Source organism: Scyliorhinus canicula, chromosome 8, assembly GCF_902713615.1.
Source record: "Scyliorhinus canicula chromosome 8, sScyCan1.1, whole genome shotgun sequence".
In the NCBI taxonomy this organism is placed as follows: domain Eukaryota; kingdom Metazoa; phylum Chordata; class Chondrichthyes; order Carcharhiniformes; family Scyliorhinidae; genus Scyliorhinus; species Scyliorhinus canicula.
This window is the reverse complement of record NC_052153.1, coordinates 129,546,697-129,569,548: the sequence shown is the minus strand read 5'-3', so window position 1 is coordinate 129,569,548 and position 22,852 is coordinate 129,546,697. Positions and strand designations below refer to the sequence as shown.

Below are 22,852 nucleotides of genomic sequence, written 5' to 3'. Positions count from 1 at the left end.
TTCTTCATCCTGGCACACTCGGTGATCCCCGACATGTTTGAGGGGCGGCAACACCCCCCCACCCCCCACCACCGGCTGAGGGGTTGGCTCCCGGGTGACGGGGGTTACCCGCTGTGGCCGAGCCTCATGACACCTATCCGGAGGCCACCCGCTACAACGATGTGCATACAGCGACCAGGAGTGTGGTCTAGCGGTGCTTCGGCCTCCTGAAGATGCGGTTCTTGTGCCTGGACTGCTCTGGAGGGGCCACCCAGTACAAGGCAGAGAAGGTTGCCCGCATTTTGGCGGCCTGCTGCATCCTTCACCACATCATGCAGCAGAGGGGCGATGTGCAGGTGGAGGAGGAGGAAGGCAGGCCTCGTCTGACAAGGAGGGTGCGGGGAAGGATGAGCAGGACATGGGGGCTAGGCAGGGACGGGAGGTCGCAAGACGTTATAGAACAGTACAGCACAGAACAGGCCCTTTGGCCCTCGATGTTGTGCCGAGCAATGATCACCCTACTTAAACCCACGTAACCCGTAACCCAACAATCCCCCCATTAACCTTACACTACGGGCAATTTAGCATAGCCAATCCACCTAACCTGCACATCTTTGGACTGTGGGAGGAAACCGGAGCACCCGGAGGAAACCCACGCACACACGGGGAGGACGTGCAGACTCCACACAGACAGTGACCCAGCCGGAAATCGAACCTGGGACCCTGGAGCTGTGAAGCATTGATGCTAACCACCATGCTACCGTGAGGCCCCCACCAGGGCCAACGCACACGGGACACTCTGATCGCCTCCAGGTTCACTGACTATGACGGGAGGGGGGTGGGGGGGGGGGGGGGGGGGGGGGGGCAATGTTGGCCAGGGGCACGGATGGCAGATCCCAGACCGACACCTCCTCACTTCCCACACTGCCAGAACGCGCGCTTGCACTTGCACCCCCCTCCGTTATACATACTTGCAGCGCCACGAGCTGGATGCCCTGGGTTGGCAGTAACAGCGGGTCTGGTCCATGGGCTGGAGGATGATGATGATAACCCGCTCTGCGATGAACACTGGTGCTCCACATTATATGACAACGTTTGACTCATGCCCACAGTAGCATCTTCCACCTGGGTGATCCCTGCATGTGAGCTGGCCAGTCCATCACACGGTCCCATCGAATCCCTAGGGTGGGGGTGCTGGCGACGGTTGGGGAGGGCACGGTCCTCCCACAGTCCGTGCACTGGTCTCCACCCTGACCAGCCCACCCCCATACTCATCAGACAGAGCACCGAGACAGGTGGTCACAGGTGTCTATTGTGAAGAAATATATACAGTCTGTGCCCTCGCTCCTATAACTAAACTGAACCCTGCGCCCATGCCAACCTAACTGGTGTCTAACTTTATGGCCTTATGGGCCCTAACATTACACCGAGGTGGTTCCCTGGACAGTGCAGCAGGGATGGAGGTGGCCTGCTGTGATTCCTGCCGGACGACTAGGGTCCCCGCTGGGGCTCGTCTCCTGGGGAGACGCGGCCTGGATGGGCCCGGCCGCGGCTCGGCTGTCCCGGGTGGCGTGGTGCTGCCCTGTTCTGCCCACGGCCTATTAGATGCACCAGGGACAGTGGGGAGTGGGGAGGGGGGGGGGGGGGGGGGGGGGGGGGGGGGGGGGGGGGGGGGTGGGGGGGGGGAAAGAGAGTCCAGGGTGCTGCGGTGTTCCGGCACCTCCCCTGCGGGAGTCACCGGCGCAGGCCCCAACATCTCCTCTCTCAGGGTGCCCAATGGCGCTTGTGCTAGTCCATTGGACAGGGCTGCAAATGGAGCTATCCCGAGGGCCACCCCGCCACCTGGCACTGCTGATCCTGGAGGCCCGCTCTGATCTCAACCAGGGTCTGCATACTCGTGGCCATGGAGCACAGGGAGTGGGCCATCTCCGTCTGGGACTGCATCACATGATGCTGCAACTGTGCCACCATCCTGTGGGTCTGTGCCACATCAGCCAGGGACTGTGCCACCTCCCTCTGTGTCTGCGCTATGCTGGCCAGCACCTGCGCCATGCCTCCAACGTTCCCAGCCATGGCCTGCTGGGCCATGCTGAGGAGCGCCGCTGCAATTTCCAGATGATTCTGGCACATGGCTGCCTGTGAGAGGGCAGCCCTGTCCTGGAGCTCGGCCACCATCTGCACAGAATGCCCCAGGCCCTAGACATGCTGATCTACAGCCGGAACCATCCCCCCCACCCCTGCAATGCCTCAACCACGAACTCTTCCTGTGCGGTGTCTGCCTGGGTGGCTCCATGGCTGACACCACACACTGCTCCTGCACGCGGATGGACTCCTCCACCTGCAGGTGCTGGATGCTCGCCGACATCCCTTTTGTAGTCCCTGGCTGTCTGACTGCATCTCCACTGTGGCTGGGACTGGATGATCCAGGAGCCTGGACCCATCTGGACGGCAACTGGTTCCTGGGGCCAGCCTGCCCTCCGACCGTCCGGCCCCTTGGCTGCTCCAACCTCTACCTGCTGTACTGGATAGGATGTGTGGTGCGCACCAAATAGTGTCCCAGGAGCCTCTTCACTAATGTGCCCAACTGAGGTGATAGCTTCTGGGATGGTGGAGGATGTTGGAGACGGCTGTGACGGAAAGTCCGTGTCCTCCTCCAACCTGAGCTCTAGGCAGAGGGCTGGTGTTCTGGCAGCTCTCCCCATCAGTGCTCAGCTGCCTGGGGGTACCGGCATTGGCACTGGCTCGGGACGAGTGGCTCTGGTGGTACCAGCTCCACCTCCGGTAAGCGGAGTTTCACTTCCTCGCCCACGACCAAACTCCACCTCTGCAACCTCCTTTTCCTCCAGTCTGCGAACCACGTCCGGGGCCCTGTGCTCTGTCACAGTGAGGGGCAGCAGGTCTTCAATGGGCCAAATGGCCTCTTTCTGCACTTCAGGGATTCTATGATATTCCTCTTCCTCTCACCCACAAAGCCAGATTTTGTCTAATGTTCCTCCTGCCCAAGCCCCGATCGCACATCTTTCTTCAATTTCCTTCTGATCTCCCTCATGCCCTCACTGAACTCATCTTAATCATGAGACCTACCTGTTGCTCCTTTGTCAAAACAGCCATTACCCACTGTTCTGGCAAAATCCCACCCTCGCCAGCCGCAGTGTGCCTCTCCAACAGCCCCCCCCCCCCCCCCCCCCCCCCCCCGATAAATGTGGTGAGCCAGTTAAATCTGCATTCAGTTTGGTAAGATCGTAATATTATGCCGGGCGGGAGGGGATGTAAAATCCTGTCCCCCTCCCCCCAATATCCCTTTCCTCTTAAAGATCCTTCAATGCGTTGTCACCTTCCATTGTATCATCATATCATAGAGTATCATAGAATTTACAGGCAGAAGGAGGCAATTCGGCCCATCAAGTCTGCACCGGCTCTTGGAAAGAGCGCCCTACCCAAGGTCAACACCTCCAACCTATCCCCATAATCCAGTAACCCCACCCAACACTAAGGGCAATTTTGGACACTAAGGGCAATTTATCACTGCACATCTTTGGACTGTGGGAGGAAACCGGAGCAACCGGAGGAAACCCACGCACACACGGGGAGGATGTGCAGACTCTGCACAGACAGTGGCCCAAGCCGGAATCGAACCTGGGACCCTGGAGCTGTGAAGCGATTGTGCTATCCACAATGCTACCGTGTGCCCATTGTCCCCAGAAATCCACGTTTGAAACTCACCAGATGAGTATTCTTGCTAATATTGAAATGGCTCGTCAGTCACAAATGACATCCTACATGACTATGTCAAAGGGAAACTTTACCATCTCCATCCTTGTATCTATTGCTTTGACATGGCAGACCGCACCACCTCCTGCCCATCTCCTGTCATCCAGCTGAAGGGATGCTCTCTCGTTTCATCCTTAGTTATCTAATTGCAATCAAGAATATCACTTGTAATGGCGTCTCTTCATGCTCCTGTACCTGTTAGCTCCCGTGTCCCCCAGGGCACAGAATAATTGCAGATCAATCCATACTGTTCTCTGTTGATTTTTCAATCCATACTGTTCTCTGTTGAATTTTTACTCTTGTAACTCCTTTGCTGTTGCCATTTCAGGAATGTAATGGAGTCTATTGGTGGTGTGCATATTTTAATCTGGAATACTTTATTTTCAGTTCCACAATGCCACAAGATTGTCCACTTGGTTACTGCATTTCATTGCCAGCAACTACCTCATCTTCAGTCAGAAGCTGGAATTTCAAGAGCTTTCTGGTAAGATGTACATCACAGCTAAAGCAAACAATTTTACAATGTTTATAAAGATTTTCCTCCATCTGTTAACATAAATACATAGAAGATGGGAGCAGGAGGAGGCCTTTTGGCCCTTCGAGCCTGCTCTGCCATTCATCACGATCATGGCTGATCATCCAACTCAATAGCTTAATCCTGCTTTCTCCCCATAACCTTTGATCCCATTCACCCCAAGTGCTATATCTAGCCGCCTCTTGAACATATTCAAAGTTTTAGCATCAACTACTTCCTGTGGTAATAAATTCCACAGGCTCACCACTCTAGTGTGAAGAATTGTCTCCTTTTCTCTGTCCGAAATCATTTACCCGGAATCCTCAGGCTGTAACCCCCGATTCTGGACACACCCATCAGTGGTAACATCTTTCCTGCATTTACCCTGTCCTGTCCTGACAGGACAAGTCTCGATGAGATTGCCCCTCATTCTTCTGACCTCCAGCGAGAATAATCCCAACCTGGTCAATCTCTCCTCATATGACAGTCCCGCCATCCCTGGAATCAGTCTGATAAATCTTCGTTGCACTCCCTGAAGAGGAAGAACATCCTTCCTTGGAGACCAAAACTGCACACAATACTCCAGGTGTGGCCTCACCAAGGCCCTGTCTAATTGCAGCAACACAACCCTGCTTCGATACTCAAAACCTCTCACAATGAAGGCCATTATACCATTAGCCTTCTTCACCGCCTGCTATACCTGCATGCTTACCTTCAGAGAATGGTGCACAAGGACACCCAGGTCCCGCTGCACACTCCCCTCTCCCAATTTACAACCATTCAGGTAGTAATCTGCCTTCCTGTTTTTGCTTCAAAAATGAATAACCTCACACTTACTGCATCTGTCCACTCGCCCAACCTGTCCAGACCTTGCTGCAGGATCCCTGCATCCTTGTCACAATTCACTCTCCCACCTAATTTGGTATCATCTGCAAACTTTGAGATGTTACATTTTGTTCCCTCATCCAAATCATTAACATATATTGTGAATAGCTCGGGTCCCAGCACCGATCCGTGGCACCCCACTGGTTACTGACTGCCAATTTGAGAAGGACCCATTAATCCCTACTCTTTGTTTCATCTTTGCCATCCAGTTTTCTATCCACTTCAATACATTTGCCCCAATCCCATGCTCTTTAATTTTGCACAATAACCTCTTATCAGGACTTTGTCACAAGCCTTCTGAAAGTCCAAATATACCACATCGACTGGCTCCCCCTTGTCGACTGTATTGGTTACCGCTTCAAAGAATTCCAACAGATTTGTCAAGCATGGTTTTCCCTTCATAAATCCATGCTGACTCTGACTGATCCTGCCACTGCTTTCTAAATGTTCCATTATAAAGTCCTTGATAATGGATTCAAGCATTTTCCCCACCTACCAATGTTAGACTTACTGGTCTATAATTCCCTGCTTTCTCTCTACCTCCCTTTTTGAATATCGGAGTGACATGAGCTACCCTCCAATCTGCAGGTATAGTTTAAGAGTTTATAGACTCCCGGAAAATGAACACCAATGCATCCACTATTTCCAGAGCCACCTCCTTAAGCACGCTAGGATGCAGATTCTCAGGCCCTGGGGATTTATCTACCTTCAATCCCATCAGATTTCCCAGCACCATTTCTCTACTAATGTTGATCTCCCTCAGCTCTTCCCTCTCACCAAACCTTTCATTCTTCAACATTTCTGGGATCTGATTTGTGAAGACAGAACCAAAGTATGTATTTAATAGTTCAGCCATTTCTTTGTCCCTTATCATGCATTCCCCTGTTTCTGTCTGTAGGGGGCCTACATTTCTCTTTGCCAATCTCTTTCTCTTCACATATCTGTAGAGACTCTTAGTGTCAGTCTTTATGTTCCCTACAAGCTTCCTTTCGTACTGTACTTTCCCTTCTTAATCAATCTCTTCGTCCTTCTTTTCTGAATTCTAAACTGCTCCCAATCCTAAAACCTATTCATTCTCTTCCTTGTATCGGATACTATTTCTAATTTCCTTTGTAAGCCATGGATTGCCCCTCTTACCCCCTTTGCTTCTGTACCAAACAGGAATGAACAGTTGTAGTTCCTCCGTGCCTTCCTTGAATGTTTGCCATTGTCTATCCACTGTCATCTCTTTAAGTAACTCTCCCCAATCTATCAAGGCCAACTCATGCCTCATATCTTCATAGTTCCCTTTATTAAGATTCAGCATCCTAGTCTCCGAATCAACTACTTCACTCTCCATCTTGATAAAAATGTTTTGTCATTTTATGGTCACTCATCCCCAAGGGTCTCGTACAGCCAGATTGGCAATGATTCCCTTCTCACTACATAGTACCCAGTTGAAGATGGCCTGCTCTCTTAGTTGGTTCCTCCACATATGTGAATGTAGTTAATGTAGCTAAACAATATTCATTGGCATGATGCAGCTGCTATTAATGGCTATATCTACCTCTGCAGTCATAGGGGGCAACAGAGCTTTCTTTCACTTTCTGCAACAGCCCCTCTATGACCTTGGCCTCAAAGCAGGGTGTCCTTTCGCCAACCTACCCTCTTCACTCTAATTCGGAATGATTTCGCCCCGTCAGTCCCTTTCTCACTTGATGCTGCCCATAGCAAAATGATTGCTCAGATTATAAACAAAGTAGGCCATCCTTGGCCAAGTCAAAAACTGCACAAGCCGCAATAATATACCTTTTACCGGTATTGAAACATGGTGTTAATTAAAGGGGTAAATAGTTAAGGGGCAAGGTTGTGATAACTAACTAGCAACATAATAAATAATGAGCAGTGCTGTAATAAGGAATCCAGGACAACGGCCTAAATTCAATACACCTTTGCATAAAATTGTATTTCCTGTAATTACAATTAAAAATATGCTTTCCAAAAACTAAATTGAGTTTAATTATGGAGCTGAGGACTGAGCTTACTGCTGGTTAGAGACGGTAGAACCTTATTATTATTATAGGCGGGGCAGTGGCTAGCACTGCTGCCTCACAGCTCCAGAGACCCGGGTTCAATTCCAACCAGTGGGTGACTATCTGTGTGGAGGTTGTTTGAGGGTCCCCATGTATTAACCCCCATTTGCATGCTCAATGAAGCTCCCCCTCAAACAGAATGATAATGGAGACACGTGCAACAATACTTACCGTGACTCGGTGCAGCACTGTGGCGCAGTGGTTAGCACTGCTGCCTCACGGCACCAAGGACCGGGGTTCGATCCTCGCTCCGGGTCACTGTCCATGTGGAGTTTGCACATTCTCCCAGTGTTTGCATGGGTCTCACCCCCACAGGGTAGGTGGATTGGCTATGCTAAATTAACCCTTCATTGGGAAAAAGAATTGGGTATTCTAATTTTCTTTTTAAACCATGACTTAATGTCAAAGAAAGTTCCTATTTGATTCAATAGTGATGTCATTGCAAATTTTAAAAAAGTTGTTGCATAATCATGGCTTCTACAAAAACAGGAATTTTTAAAACAAACTCCAAATGGCAGAAGTGAAATCAAGCATTTATTTGAAATGATATTTTTCTTGAAAATCCCTCTCCAGTATTGTTAATATCCAACAGTAGGGAACGGAAAATCTTTAATTTACTCACCCAGACAGGACTCAGAATTAGTTTATAAAAGAAGGCTCCAGTGGCAACAGTATTATTAATTTTAATCTTTTTATTACATTTATATGCAGAGGAAGAACAAGCATTTGTGGAAAATCACAGATGGCCCTCGAGTTCCTACTTGCAGGAACTGACTGAATACAGACATCACATTCACTCCGGGAGATCGCGTTGTATTCTCATGTAACTCTGTTTAACCAGGCCTTGGATACCTATTGAGGGTAAAGATGGACATTTAGAAAACTTTGTGCTACATTAGAGAGAAAAAAAAGGGATCAAAAGAAAGCTGCAAACTCAACGAACACAAGCTTAAAGAAACTCCTGAATTCACATTCACTGCAATATTCTGCTCATTCTATTGGCATGCAGTTTTTATGACAAAACCTAACCGCCTCTTGGATTAAGTTCTGGAACACCTTTCCTTTCTTTCGTCAACACAGATAGCTTGTCTGTCTATAGTGAATGTATGATTCTGTCCATAAAAATGTAAAGAATGGTACCTTCTTATCCATCTTACTGGTAAATTCATCATGCGCACGCACACACATGGCAGGCAGCACGGTAGCATTGTGGATAGCGCAATTGCTTCACAGCTCCAGGGTCCCTGGTTCAATTCCGGCTTGGGTCACTGTCTGTGCGGAGTCTGTACATCCTCCCCGTGTGTGCGTGTGGGTTTCCTCCAGGTGCTCCGGTTTCCTCCCACAGTCCAAAGATGTGCAGGTTAGGTGGATTGGCCATGATAAATTACCCTTAGTGTCCAAAATTGCCCTTCGTGTTGGGTGGGGTTACTGGGTTATGGGGATAGGGTGGAGGTGTTGACCTCGGGTAGGGTGCTCTTTCCAAGACCTGGTGCAGACTCTATGGGCTGAATGGCCTCCTTCTGCACTGTAAATTCTATGATCTACACATTTTTAAGTTGGATAGGTAGTGCACCCACAACAGGTGGGCCGAGTACTGACCTCCAGTTACCCCATATTTAAAATGACAATGTTGGTGGCTTGCCTTTTTGAATAATAGAATAAGATTCTAACTAAGACATCACTTAGAATTCCAAGGAATATCTACAAGTGTTTACCTGGCTGGAGAAACTTTTTCAGTTTGTCATGTATAAATTAATTAATAACCAAAACACTCAAATCTTCTCCAAGTGATATTAATCAGCTAGTCATGTGAAGCCATTGTTGGACGATGCAAACCCAATTCTACTATTTATATATAATTGACATTAGGCAATACGAATATTGGAAATATACAGATCAGTCAGCAAGACACAAAATGCAGCTTAATCCAATCAGACATAGGGACTATAAACATGTTAAAAACAGGTCTACAAATAACTTGTTAAAACTACAACAGCGGCATTACAGCAGAGACATTAACTCATGTGACCGATCAGAGGTTTATTTCCAGCATTTGCAAATTCCAGCAAGTTTTGTCTTTTATCTTTGTAGATCATTAATAAATTAACAGAAGGAGTAAGGAATGACTTTTCTATATGGGGTGGTCATTTTTAAAATACCAATGTTTAGGAGGAAATTATTTAAACCACACAAATGACAATTGAAGCAAGGGATTTTTCTTTTGTGGCCAGGTTTGCTCGAGGTAGAACAACAAATAATAACCAAGCACAATTTTCTGGTTTGTACGTCTAGGGTTTTGTTTTGAAAAAGTGGCCATATATTAGAGTAAAATCCTGTGTGTCGGTTCATGAACAGGCATCAGAACTCTGTGCCACATGCAACAAATAACACCTAGAGGTTGGATATTATACTGAATGCTCTATTCCAGTGTCAGCTCATCTTACCTGGGATTATATGGCACCAATGGCACTCAGCTTGCCTTTCAGCAATCCTTCCTTTTCCAGCTGCTGAACATCTGAACCACCTCCAACACATTCAGTCCCAATGAACACACGAGGCACCTACAAGAGTCAGTATTACTTTTAATCAAAAAGGACTGCACACAATTTGCACAATTAATAAGGACCCTCGGCCCTTTAGATTCATATGTAAGCAAAAATCTTACTCAGAATAGTAGGGTTTCTATCACTGTCAAAAAAGTAGAGATCGCAATGACTGACCCAGATAACAGCCATGCGAAGGTGTTCGAATAGATGGAACATGTAAGCCTCTTCAAGAATATACCAAGTAGGGTAGAGATGAAGGGGACTAGTAGACAGTGTATTTTGACTTCCAGAAGGCATTTATTTGATAAGGTGCCACAGATAACTCATGGTATTGGGACAATATATCATCTTGGATAGAGGATTTCTTAATAGGAAATAGTCAGGAAAGGCACAATTTCAGATTGGCAAAATGTAATGAGTAGAGTGCCAAAGGGGCCATAACTATTGACAATTTATATTAATGATGATACAGAGGAGGTAGGGAAGCAAGTTGAGGAGCATACCATCTGAAAAGGGATACAGATAGGTTAAGTGAGGGGGCACAAATTTGGCATATGGAGTATATATGTGGGAAATTAAGAGTTGTCCATTTTGACAGGAATATTATTTAAATTGGGAGAGAGCACGAGCAAACCTGCTGAATGCTACAGTAGAGGGATCAGGGTGTCCTGGTCAATGAATCAGTATAAGTTAGCAGGCAGACACAGCAAATGGAATGTCGGTCTTTATTGTAAGGGGAATGGAATATCATAGGAAGTGTTGCTGCACTGTAGGGAGCATTGGCGAGACCATACCTAGATCTTATTTAAAAGGAGGAATTTATTTACATGCATTCACAATATTTACAACAATTGAGATACAGGTAAATCAATATGTATGGATTGGTGATATTAGTTGGATGGAATTTGCTTGATGGTTGACACCCCAATCCATGAGAGACCTAGCCATCATGTTATCTATAGGAAAGAAAGCCAAATCTTTTTTGTTGTACAGGGAAATAATTACAGATAATTGCAAAAAATGACCTTACATTTTTATAATGGAAGAGCAAGGAGGACCAGTACTAAGAGCTGTACTTGCAATTATCTTGGAGCATAAAAAAGTGAATAAGAGAATCAGATATTTGATACTATATTATGACATTCTATCTACCAAGGAGAACTTTTAACTTGAACAAAATCTTTTTTCGAGCTGGTTCGCATATTCGGGGTATGGAGTATTGAATTTCACACATCTAAGCCTTGGTGTCTTGTTGAATTGTTTTCAGATTTTGTTAAGATCGCCGTAGAAACCAAAGTTACTAGCTGAAAGAATGACATGGCAGATTTCACATTTTAAGAACATTTGCTGTAATAAATGACCTAAATAGTTTCGTAGGCAACTTACTTTAAACTACAGAAAGTGACATTCCCCTTTTAAGGTCATCACCCATCCATGGAAATACAAAACAGTCCAGTTACCCCTAGCTTCCAATGGGATCCTGTATTCCAGTTTCACGGAGAGGATTTCCTCATTTTTTATTGTAGAATTTCTTAAATCCACAACCAGCAGTAAAGTTTTTCTGATGATTAGTCTTCTCCCTGGCCAAACTAGAACTAATCTCCCAGAATACATAGATGGCAGTGTCACTTCATCTAGAGACCATCTCCCTCCTGTATCCAGCTGCAGCAGCCTTTTCTTTCTGCTAGTGAAGCCTGTCACCGATCACAAAAATGGCTACCTCTGTTCTCGTGCTATCCATGAAAACATTAATCTTACATCAAACTAGAAATGGTTAGGTCAGTAGGACTTTAAACTTCTGAGTTGGGGGGGAAGGGAAAGTGAAAGCGACAGGGAGCAGGGAGTTAAATGGCAAGATACGCAGGAGGATAACATGTAGGCAGGTGGATTTAAGCTTGAGGCAGACTAGGAATGCAACAAAAAGGAAGGATAACTTTGGACATCTTAGGACTTCCAATATCTGTACTGATAAGAAAGTTAACATTAAGGCACTTTACCTGAATGCTCGTAGCATTTGTAACAAAGTAGATGAACTAATGGCACAGATCATCGTGAATGATTATGATGTGGTAGGCATCACAGAGACATGGCTGCAGGGGGTTCAGGACTGGCAGTTAAACATCCAAGGATATACAACCTATCGAAAAGACAGGGAGGTGGGCCGAGGGGGTGGGGTTGCCTTGTTAGTTAAGAACAAAATTAAATCTATGGCACTAAACGACATAGGGTCGGATGATGTGGAGTCTGTGTGGGTAGAATTGAGGAACCACAAAGGCAAAAAAAACCATAATGGGAGTTATGTACAGACCGCCTAACAGTGGTCAGGACCAGGGGCGCAACATGTACCGGGAAATAGAAAAGGCATGTCAGAAAGGCAAGGTCACAGTGATCATGGGGGACTTCAATATGCAGGTGGATTGGGTAAATAATGTAGCCAGTGGATCCAAAGAAAAGGAATTCATGGAATGCTTACAAGATGGCTTTTTGGAACAGCTTGTCATGGAGCCCACAAGGGAGCAGGCTATTCTGGACCTAGTGCTATGTAATGAACCAGACTTTATTAAAGATCTTAAAGTAAGGGAACACTTAGGAAGCAGCGATCATAATATGGTTGAGTTCAGTCTGCAGTTTGAAAGAGAGAAGGCAAAATCGGATGTAATGGTGTTACAGTTAAATAAAGGTAATTACGAGGGCATGAGAGGGGAACTGGTGAAAATCAACTGGAAGCAGACCCTAGCAGGGAAGACAGTAGAGCAAAATGGCAGGAGTTTGTATGCATAATTGAGGACACTGTACAGAGGTTCATCCCCAAGAAAAGAAAGATTATCCAGGGAGGGATTAGACAGCCATGGCTGACAAAGGAGGTCAGGAAATGTATCAAAGAAAAAGAGAGATCCTATAAAGTGGCCAAAAGCACCGGGAAATCAGAAGATTGGGAAGGCTACAAAAACAAACAGAGGTTAACAAAGAGACAAATAAGGAAGGAGAGGATCAAATATGAAGGCAGGCTAGCCAGTAATTTAAGAAATGATAGTAAAAGTTTCTTTCAATACATAAGAAACAAACGTCAGGCCAAAGTAGACATTGGGCCAATTCAAACTGATTCTGGAAGGCTAGTGATGGGAGATGAGGAAATGGCTGGAGAACTTAATAAGTACTTTGCGTCTGTCTTCACAGTGGAAGACGTTAGTAATATCCCAAAAATTATAAAGGGTCAGGGGGCTGAGTTGAGTATGGTTGCCATTACAAAAGAGATGGTGCTAAAAAAGCTAAAAGGTCTTAAAATTGACAAATCTCCTGGCCCCGATGGGCTACATCCTAGAGTTCTGAGGGAGGTGGCTGAAGAAATAGCGGAAGCGTTGGTTGAGATCTTTCAAAAATCACTGGAGTCAGGGAAAGTCCCGGACGATTGGAAGATCGCTGTTGTAACCCCCTTGTTCAAGAAAGGATCAAGACAAAAGATGGAAAATTATAGGCCAATTAGCCTAACCTCGGTTGTTGGTAAAATTCTAGAATCGATCGTTAAGGATGAGATTTCTAATTTCTTGGAAGAGCAGGGTCGGATTAGAACAAGTCAACATGGATTTAGTAAGGGGAGGTCGTGCCTGACGAACCTGTTAGAATTCTTTGAGGAGGTGACAAGTAGGTTAGACCAGGGAAACCCAGTGGATGTGGTCTATCTGGATTTCCAAAAGGCCTTTGATAAGGTGCCACACAGGAGGCTGCTGAGTAAGGTGAGGGCCCATGGTGTTCGAGGTGAGCTACTGGCATGGGTTGAGGATTGGCTGTCTGACAGAAGGCAGAGAGTTGGGATAAAAGGTTCTTTTTCGGAATGGCAGCCGGTGACCAGCGGTGTCCCACAGGGTTCAGTGTTGGGGCCGCAGCTGTTCACCATATATATTAATGATCTGGATGAAGGGACTGGGGGCATTCTAGCGAAGTTTGCTGATGATACGAAGTTAGGTGGTCAGGCAGGTAGTGCTGAGGAAGTGGGGAGGCTGCAGAAGGATCTAGACAGTTTGGGAGAGTGGTGCAGGAAATGGCTGATGCATTTCAACGTGAGAAAATGTGAGGTCTTGCACTTTGGAAAAAAGAATCCAAGCATAGACTACTTTCTAAACGGTGAGAAAATTCATAATGCCAAAGTACAAAGGGATCTGGGAGTGCTAGTCGAGGATTCCTTAAAGGTAAACATGCAGGTTGAATCCGTGATTAAGAAAGCGAATGCTATGTTGTCATTTATCTCAAGAGGGTTGGAATATAAAAGCAGCGATGTGCTACTGAGCCTTTATAAGGCTCTGGTTAGGCCCCATTTGGAGTACTGTGTCCAGTTTTGGGCCCCACATCTCAGGAAGGACATACTGGCACTGGAGCGTGTCCAGCGGAGATTCACACGGATGATCCCTGGAATGGCGGGTCTAGCATATGAGGAACGGCTGGCGTTCCTGGGATTGTATTCATTGGAGTTCAGAAGGTTAAGGGGAGATCTAATAGAAACTTACAAGATAATACATGGCTTAGAAAGGATGGACGCAAAGAAACTGTTTCCGTTAGGCGAGGAGTCGAGGACCCGTGGGCACAGCCTTAGAATTAGAGGGGGTAAATTCAAAACAGAAATGCGGAGACATTTCTTCAGCCAGAGAGTGGTGGGCCTGTGGAATTCATTGCCGCAGAGTGCAGTGGAGGCCGGGACGCTAAATGGCTTCAAGGCAGAGATAGATAAATTCTTGATGTCGCGAGGAATTAAGGGCTATGGGGAGAATGCTGGGAGGTGGAGTTGAAATGCCCATCAGCCATGATTGAATGGCGGAGTGGACTCGATGGGCCGAATGGCCTTACTTCCACTCCTATGTCTTATGGTCTTATAAATGCTAATTAGCGACCCTCGATCTCAAACAATTGCTTATAACCTGATACCACCACCACCTTTCTGGGACTTTGAGAGCCTGAGTCGACTCATGGCAAACTCAGACTGTTACCATTGCCTCCAAGTGCCACCCTCTCAGTAAAGAAAACCCAGGTTGACCTTTTAACAATCAAAGCACCCAGGCTTCCTGTCAGACATGACTGCAGAGCAAGTCACATAACACCTTTAATTTACCCTAAATTAATTTACCCTAAATGTCAAGATATAGTTCCAAAACATAATCATCTTTGTGAACCTTAATTGCAACAATTGACCAGACATCAATTTCTGGTAGCTTGTGAATGGCAGAATTCAAATAAAACATTTTGTCAAATAAAGATGGCAATTGATTGAAATTAAAATAAGGAGGGCATTTTGTAAAAAAATGTTAGTCTTCAATTTAAGGTCTTGAAAGTGACTAAATAATGGTCAAGTAATGTCAAAGTGCTGGTGCTGCAGAAATTCATGTTTCATCATAAGAGAATAGGATGGATTTTTGATTTGTAATTCACATGCATCAGAGGCAGTTTAGAGAAGGTTCCCAGGCTGATTTCTAGGATTAAGAGCTTGTCTTACGAGGAAAGGTTGAGCCTACACTTCAAGTTTAGAAGAGGTGATCTTTTGAAGCATACAATTCTGAGGGGGCTTGACAGGATAGACACGGAGAAGATGCATCTACTCACAAGGAAAATCTAAACTTGTGAGGCAGTTTCAAAATAAAGTGGTTCCTAGTAAACACAAGATGAGGAGGAATTTCTTCTCCCAGAGGGTTGTTGAGAATTCTTTAACTCGAGAGCACTGGAAACTGGGTCATTGAATAAGCTGAGTTTGGACAGATTCTTGTTTGGCAAGGGAGTCGAGGATTATGGGAACAAGCAGAAAAGTGGAGTTAAGACAACAATCAGATCTGCCATGATTTGTTGAATGGCAGAGCAAGCATGAGGAGCTAAATGGACTACTCTTATTTTTTATTCACATGTTCCATAGATCATTTGACAGTGCCCCTAGATTGCAAGGTGGCTCAAGTAGTTCCTATTTAGATCAAAGCCAGTAAAGTAAAGTAGAAGCATTTAATTCAAGCATGCATCATTCAATAGCTGTTTTGAAAGAATCCAAAAAAAGTAACTATTTGAACCATCCTGCTTGGCTTCCAGACAAGAAGCTTGTTTTACAGAATTGATTTGGGCGGCACAATAGCTAGAACTGATGCTTCACAGCGGCAGAGACCTGGGTTCAATTCCCGGCTTGGGTCATTGCCTGTGCGGAGTCTGCATGTTCTCCATGTGTCTGCGTGGGTTTCCTCCCACAAGTCCCCAAAGATGTGCTTGTTAGGTGAATTGGACATTCTGAATTCTCCTTCAGTGTACCCAAACAGGTGCCGGAATGCGGCAACTAGGGGATTTTACAGTAATTTCATTGCAAGCTTACTTGTGACAATAATAAAGATTATTATTAGGTTTTATTTTTGAGTACATCATTAGGCTACTGGAGGAGGGAAAATTTTTAACAACAAAAGCACTCCGAAGCAAAGTTTGACACCAAGCCATTCAGAAGAAATTAGGACAGGTGAGATCATAGTCTAAAGGAGCATCTTAAAGAGGAGGAAAAGAGAAGCAGAGAAGGATTAAGGAGGGAATATGGAGGAGCTCAGGGCCATGGAAGCTAAAGGCACCGTTACCAGTGCTGCAGTGAATAAAACCAGGGATGGTCAATGGTAAAGGGCCCATGGGAAGATTTGAAAACACAAATGAGACTTTGAGTCAAGAGAAGTCAGAAGTCAGTGAGCACAGGTAGGATGAGTGAGTGGGACTGGGTGTAAGTTAGACATGAGCAGCCATCAAATCCCAGTGCAGAAGGAGGCCATTCAGCCCATGAAGTTTGTACCAACCTTCCGAAATAGCACTCCATCTTGGCCCACTCACTCCCCCACCCTAACCCTGCTTATTGATCATGGCTAATTCACCTAACATGCACATCTTTAGACACTAAAGGGGCAATTTATCATAGCCAATCCACCTAACATGTATATCTTTGGACTGTGGGAGGAAACCTGTGATGCATTCGGAAGAAACCCATGCAGACAGGGTGAACGTGCAAACTCCAAACAGTCGCCTAAGGCAGGAATCGAACCTGGGTCCCTGGTGCTACGAGGCAGCAGTACTAACCACTGTCACCCACCAGGTTTGAAATAGTCGGCCCAGATGTAAAGGATGGGGGTTTCAGCAGATGTACAGGTGAGGCAGGGTGATAATAATCAGGTGAAAACTGATGGTCTCAGTAACAATGCAGATGTTCACCTTGGGAACAATATTGCAAACAATCTGGTTCAGCTTCAGTTAGTGAACAGAAAAAGGGATAGGGTTTGTGGCAGAGACGTCAGAATTTGGTTAAGTAGCATACGATCTGGTGGTAGGCGTGATTGGCTCTAGTGCCACAACAACAAAAAATTCAATTAACAGGTGTGGAGAAGCCTGAAATAGGCGTTTAATGCAGACTCCGGGAGGCAGCTGGGCCAGTATTGAGTGGGAAATAGATTGCATCATATGCAAGTGGATTCCTGGGTTTGATTGCCCAAGAGGATCAGAGGAACAGGTGTGTCCTTCTTGACACAGGTGTTTAGGTGCTCCTAGAATATTACAATACTGTTCAAGGAGGGAACAACAAGCAGTTGTCTCATTATACTGCAGCCATTGTGAATGTAATAATAATCATCTTTATTGTCACAAGTAGACATACATTAACACTGCAATGAAGTTACTGTGAAAACTTGGGGCAGCAGGGTAGCATGGTGGTTAGCATAAATGCTTCACAGCTCCAGGGTCCCAGGTTCGATTCCCGGCTGGGTCACTGTCTATGTGGAGTCTGCACGTCCTCCCCCTGTGTGCGTGGGTTTCCTCCGGGTGCTCCGGTTTCCTCCCACAGTCCAAAGATGTTCGGGTTAGGTGGATTGGCCATGCTAAATTGCCCGTAGTGTCCTAATAAAAGTAGGGTTAAGAGGGAGGTTGTTGGGTTACGGGTATAGGGCGGATACGTGGGTTTGAGTAGGGTGATCATGGCTCGGCACAACATTGAGGGCCGAAGGGCCTGTTCTGTGCTGTACTGTTCTATGTTCTAAAAGCCCCTAGTCGCCACATTCCAGCATCTGTTCAGGTACACAGAGGGAGAATTCAGAATGTCCGAATTACCTAACAGCACGTCTTTCGGGACTTGTGGGAGGAACCGGACACCTGGAGAAAACCCACGCAGACACGGGGACAATGTGCGACCAGAAGCAAGATGAACTGCATCCAAACATGGAGAGGAAGGAAAGAGTGGTAATTGCAGAAGAGACACTGGTCATAATTTTCCAGTCTTTCTTAGACTGAGAGGTGGTAGGGTACTGGAGAAGGAACTGTTGTCCCCTTGTTTAGAAAGGATATAAAGGCAAGTCCAGCAAGTCAAGTTAATCTCAGTGGTGGGGACGTATCTAGAAACAATAATTTGCAGATTAATTAAAGAAAGCGTGCACAGATTTGCATAGGCGACCCTATTTAATTAATTGCTGGAATTTTTGATGTGCTAACATAGGGTTGATTTGGGTAATGCTGCAGATGTGATGCACATGACTTCTAAAAGACATTTGGTAAAGTGCTGCACAACAGACTTGAACTCATGGAGTAAATGGGGCAGTAACAACATGCATATGGAATTGGCTGAGTGGCAGGAAACAGTAGTGGTTAATGCAAATTTAACAGCTTGGAGGATTGTTTGCAATGGAGTTCTACAGGGATCAGTGTTAGGATCCTGCTCTCTTCCCATTATATATTAATGCCTTACACCTAGGTGTGTAAAAGGGAAGTTTCAAAATTTGCTGACAATGCAGTATTGTGAACTGTGAGGAGGAGTGTAGATATTCAAAAGGACGGAGACAATAGATGAAATGGGCAGGCAATATTTGCTGCGGAAAATGAGAGGTGATTCATTTTGGTAAGAACGTGGACAGACAATATAAAATTAAGGCTAAAAGTCTAAAGGGGGTACAGTAGCAGAGACACCTGGCTATGTATGCACATAAATCATTGAAGACGAGAAGACAGGGGAGAGCAGTATTTGGGCTTTATAATAGAGGCAGATAATACAAAAGTATGTTAATGTTAAACTTGGATAGAACACTTGTTCAGCTTCAACTGGAGTATTAGATCCAATTCTGGGCACCACATTTTAGGAAGGACATGAAGGCATTGGAGAAAGTCCACAAAGGATTCACAAGAATGGTTCCAGAGTCAGGAACTTCAGTTCTATAGATACAAAGTTATCCTTCTAGAGGAGAAGGCTGAGAAGAGATTTGATAGTTGTGCTCAAAAGTGAGTGGTTGGACAAAGAAGATAGGGAAACACCGCTCCCATTTGTGGAACAATCACAAAGAAAAGGGCACAGATTTCAGGTAATTTGCAAAAGCATCAATGGGCCATGAGGAAAAACCTTTTCACACAGACAGTGGTTAAAATTAGAATGCATTACCAGAGTTTGGTGGAGGCAGGTTCAATCGAGGCATTCAAGAGGGAAATGTTATTATATCTGAAAGGAATGTGCAGGGGTTATGGGAGAGGCACTAACTGAGAGAGCTAATATGGAAAAGACAGGCTAAAAAGTAGTTTCTTTTTGTTGCTACAGCACAATGAATGTCAATGAACACGTCATATTAATAAAACAAATGTTTGCCAATGCAACCTTTAAAATGCTTTTAAAAGGTCCCAGTCAACCAATGTTATGTCCTATTCCAATCAGCAAAAGCAGCAACTTGTTTAGCTAAATTAGAGAATGCACCCAAAGCCAATTATTCACACCATGGTAGGTGTCCGTTATCATTTCTTTAAACTTTCGAGCAGCAGTATGAAAACTAGTTGAAATCGTGATCATTTATTGCCTTCCACCAGTTTTTAAAGCGAGGTTAACAGCAGACGAGGAAGATATGGATTGACTTGCAGATCATGTACTTCAAAGTAGAGCTGAGAATGGCACAGTGGCTAGCACTGCTGTTTCATAGCACCTGGGACCCAGGTTCATTTCCGGCCTTGTGCGACGTTTACAAATTCTCCCTATCTATTTGGGTTTCCTCCCACAGCCCATTTTTGTGCAGGTTAGGTGGGATTATAGGGCTGTGGGGATAGGGTGGGAAGCGGGCCTGGGTAGAATGTTCTTTGAGGGTTGGTGCAGGCAGATTCAATGGGCCGAGTGGCCTCCTTCTGCACTGTAGGGATTCTATAAATTTCTATGAAACCAAGGTTGGCTAGTGCTCACCTAGTGTGTGGGCTGCTAATCAAGTGCAAATAGGTAAAATAGATCCAGTTTGATAAATGCACACTTAACTCTGTGCTCTATCACGCAGGAATATACTTGGGAAAACCTGTATGATTTCGAGAAGTGTCCTTCTGGGAGGTTAATGCTGGTGATAATAAGAAGTCTTACAACACCAGGTATAAAGTCCAACAGGTTTATTGCCCCAAAAGCTAGTGATTCCAAATAAACTTGTTGGACTTTAACCTGGTGTTGCAAGACTTTTTTTTTTTACTGTGCCACCCCAGTCCAACGCCTTAGTCTCCACATCAATACGGGTGATGGAAGGGTAATTCCATAAAATTGGTTCCAGTGTAAAAGCTAGACCAGCTGCCCTGCAACATGAAGCCAAATACATAAATATATAGATGACTATTACATGCACAGGTTAAGAATGGCCTGTGATCAGCAAGCCAGTTCTTCAAATGCATTCTGTTACATATAGTTTCATGTTTTACTCAGCACGGTTTTAAGGATAACTCTGAAATGTAGCAACAGTTGAAAAGATTAGATAGTTTAGTATCACACAGCACTTCAGAAGTACTTCACTGTGTAGCGCTTTACGGGGCCCTGAAAGACACTAGACAAATGGGATTCTCCTTTCTGAGCAAGTGCCACAATGTTGCTGTGCTGTGGACCAAATATTACTCAACGTTGACGGAGCACTTATTAATTCACAAAATGGGCCGCCAGTTTGCAGCAAATACGATGCAGAAAAGGGGATTGGTGAAGCTTGCAAACGGATTGACGTCACTTCCAGCACGGGGCTGACACGTTGTGGAAGGAGAGAAAAGAAAACTTAAAAAAACTAAAAAAGGGAAAGAGTAGAATGTCTGCAGATTGGGCTAGTTAGCTGTCAGTGTGAGAGACAGTGATACAAACAGGAACAATGTGCAGAGTTGAGTGTAACACTGGGCTGGGTCAGTGGTTACACTGAAAGCACACACTGGTGCCGGATAGATTCCCTGTGCACTGCCCTCGCCATTTATAAAGCAAGAGCCAGGAAATCCCTTGCAACCTTCAGCATTGGGTATGTGCGGAATCGGAGTAACGCCATCAGAAAAAAATCTCCCAACATGGCCATCAGATGTGCAAAAAAACCTTTCCCTATTACATCGTAAGCAGCAGGAAATCGAGTCACCAGGAAAGTAATAGGCGTGTTTAGTTCGGGATGACAGAACTAGATAGTCCTTTTCCCATTATCATTACAGTAAATGCGCTTTCTATAAGGTTTTTCTGAAAAGACGTTCTGAAGATAAAATTCTCACCCTCTATCTAATAAAGCTGGACAGAGTGGGGGCGGTAGGGTGGTGTCTCAGCCTCCTGCGGGATAATCTCACTCCCCCATCGATTTACATTTACTTCGAATGGAAATGGACTACTTACACTGGAAAATGATTATATGGCACTTACAAAAAAAAGCACGAAAGGCCCCCCACAGCATTTTATAATTTCGATTAAATAAGTAAATTAGATAGTTCCCCAGATTCACACCAGCAAAGACAATGTCCCTCCCTAAATAAACTCACTGTTCTGGCTCCGGTTTTTTTTTGTAGGTAATCTTGGACATTCTTCATGTCGGAATAGCCGGTAATATCGTAGATCTGTAGGCAGTCTTGTTTGAAATCATAGCTCTTAAGCACATCTTGCGCTGATATACAGAAAGGACAAGTCCCTTTAATGAAAAGAACCACTTTATCAGGTTTTATTTTGCTGTCCACATACTCCTGTGCCATTCTCTTTCGTTTTCCAGTCACCTCAATGAATCAGCACTGAACACCAGCGGCTCTTCTTGCTCCTTTATAACAACTGGGAGGAGTTTGACGTTAACTGCTTTAATTGAAATCATTTGGCATAACCACGGGTTACACAAAGTGGATTTTCTTTTCACGTTTTTTTAAAAATTTGTTTTACAATTATAATTACCGTGACAAAAACAATAAAAAATAAAAATAGGTTTTTGTTCTATAGGTGTTTCCCATTGTGGGAGAGTCTAGGGCCAAAGGACATAATCTCAGAGAAAGGAGTCGTCCATTTAAAACAGATGAGGAGGAACTTCTCTCAGAGGGTAATGAATCTGGCATTGCCCATAGACCCTGGGTCATAATAACAATCTTTATGAGAGTCACAAGTAGGCTTCCATTAACATTGCAATGAAGTTACTGTGAAAATCTCCCAGTCGCCATGCTCCGGCGCCTGTTCGGGTCCACTGAGGGAGAATTCAGAATGTCCAATTCACCGAACAAGCACATCTTTTGCGACCTGTGGGAGGAAACCAGAGCTCCCGGGGGAAGCCCACACCGACACGAGGAGAACGTGCAGACTCCGCAGACAGTGACCCAAGCCTGGAATCGAACTTGGGTCCCTGGCGCTGTGAAGCAACAGTGCTAACCACTGTTAAGTATGTTCTAGGCTAAGATAGACAGATTTTTAGTTAGTAAGGGAATCAAGGGTTATGGGGATAAGGTGGGAAAGGGGAGTCGAGGATAATATCAGATCAGTCATGATCTCATGAATTGCAGAGCAGACTCAATGGGCCAATTGGTGTACTTTTGCTCCTACATATTATGGTCTTATTTTGTGGTGCAATCAACTTTCCTTAAAGAAAAATAACAATAATAATCTTTATCAGTGTCACAAGTAAGCTTACATTAACACTGTGATGGAACCATCAATTCACCAGACACGTGAATGCCCTGACGTGTTTCCTCAGAAGTACGGGGCCCGCCGTCCTGAGCCATGCCGGAAGTGAGACCCCCGTGGTAGTGCCCCTGGAAAAAATGAAGAGCCTCTCGTGAGGGGTCTGATTGGTTGCCATGCACAAAAGGGACCTAATAGCATGGAGCGCATCTGGGAGGACTTC

The 22,852-nt window shown here is 45.3% G+C and overlaps 2 protein-coding genes across 4 annotated transcripts in view; one reads left to right on the top strand and one right to left on the bottom strand.

The window, feature by feature from the left end:
- The window catches only part of rhobtb3 (Rho related BTB domain containing 3), a 202,017-nt gene extending 193,657 nt beyond the window's left edge, over positions 1 to 8,360 (top strand). For all 3 annotated transcript variants that reach the window (XM_038805239.1, XM_038805238.1, XM_038805240.1), the window contains 2 exons: positions 4,138 to 4,234; positions 7,933 to 8,360. In XM_038805239.1, coding sequence (XP_038661167.1) covers positions 4,138 to 4,234; positions 7,933 to 8,048 — 213 coding nt within the window. In that variant the 3' untranslated portion in view covers positions 8,049 to 8,360. The remainder of the gene's footprint in view (positions 1 to 4,137; positions 4,235 to 7,932) is intronic.
- glrx (glutaredoxin (thioltransferase)) lies at positions 7,890 to 21,800 on the bottom strand. Its single transcript, XM_038805241.1, has 3 exons — positions 21,519 to 21,800; positions 9,666 to 9,782; positions 7,890 to 8,073 (listed from the first exon to the last, which is right to left on the bottom strand). Exons 1-2 carry the CDS (start codon positions 21,723 to 21,725, stop codon positions 9,672 to 9,674), a joined length of 318 nt encoding a protein of 105 aa, XP_038661169.1. The 5' UTR covers positions 21,726 to 21,800; the 3' UTR covers positions 7,890 to 8,073; positions 9,666 to 9,671.
- Between the last annotated feature and the right edge of the window lie 1,052 nt (positions 21,801 to 22,852).

What these genes read in the sequence shown, in the direction of transcription:
- glrx (XM_038805241.1), bottom strand. Translation starts at nt 21,725, where the DNA reads ATGGCACAGGAGTATGTGGACAGCAAAATAAAACCTGATAAAGTGGTT. An exon ending in AAAAAACCGGAGCCAGAACA is followed by an intron (nt 9,783 to 21,518) that starts GTGAGTTTATTT and finishes TGACTCTTGTAG; the next exon opens with GTGCCTCGTGTGTTCATTGG.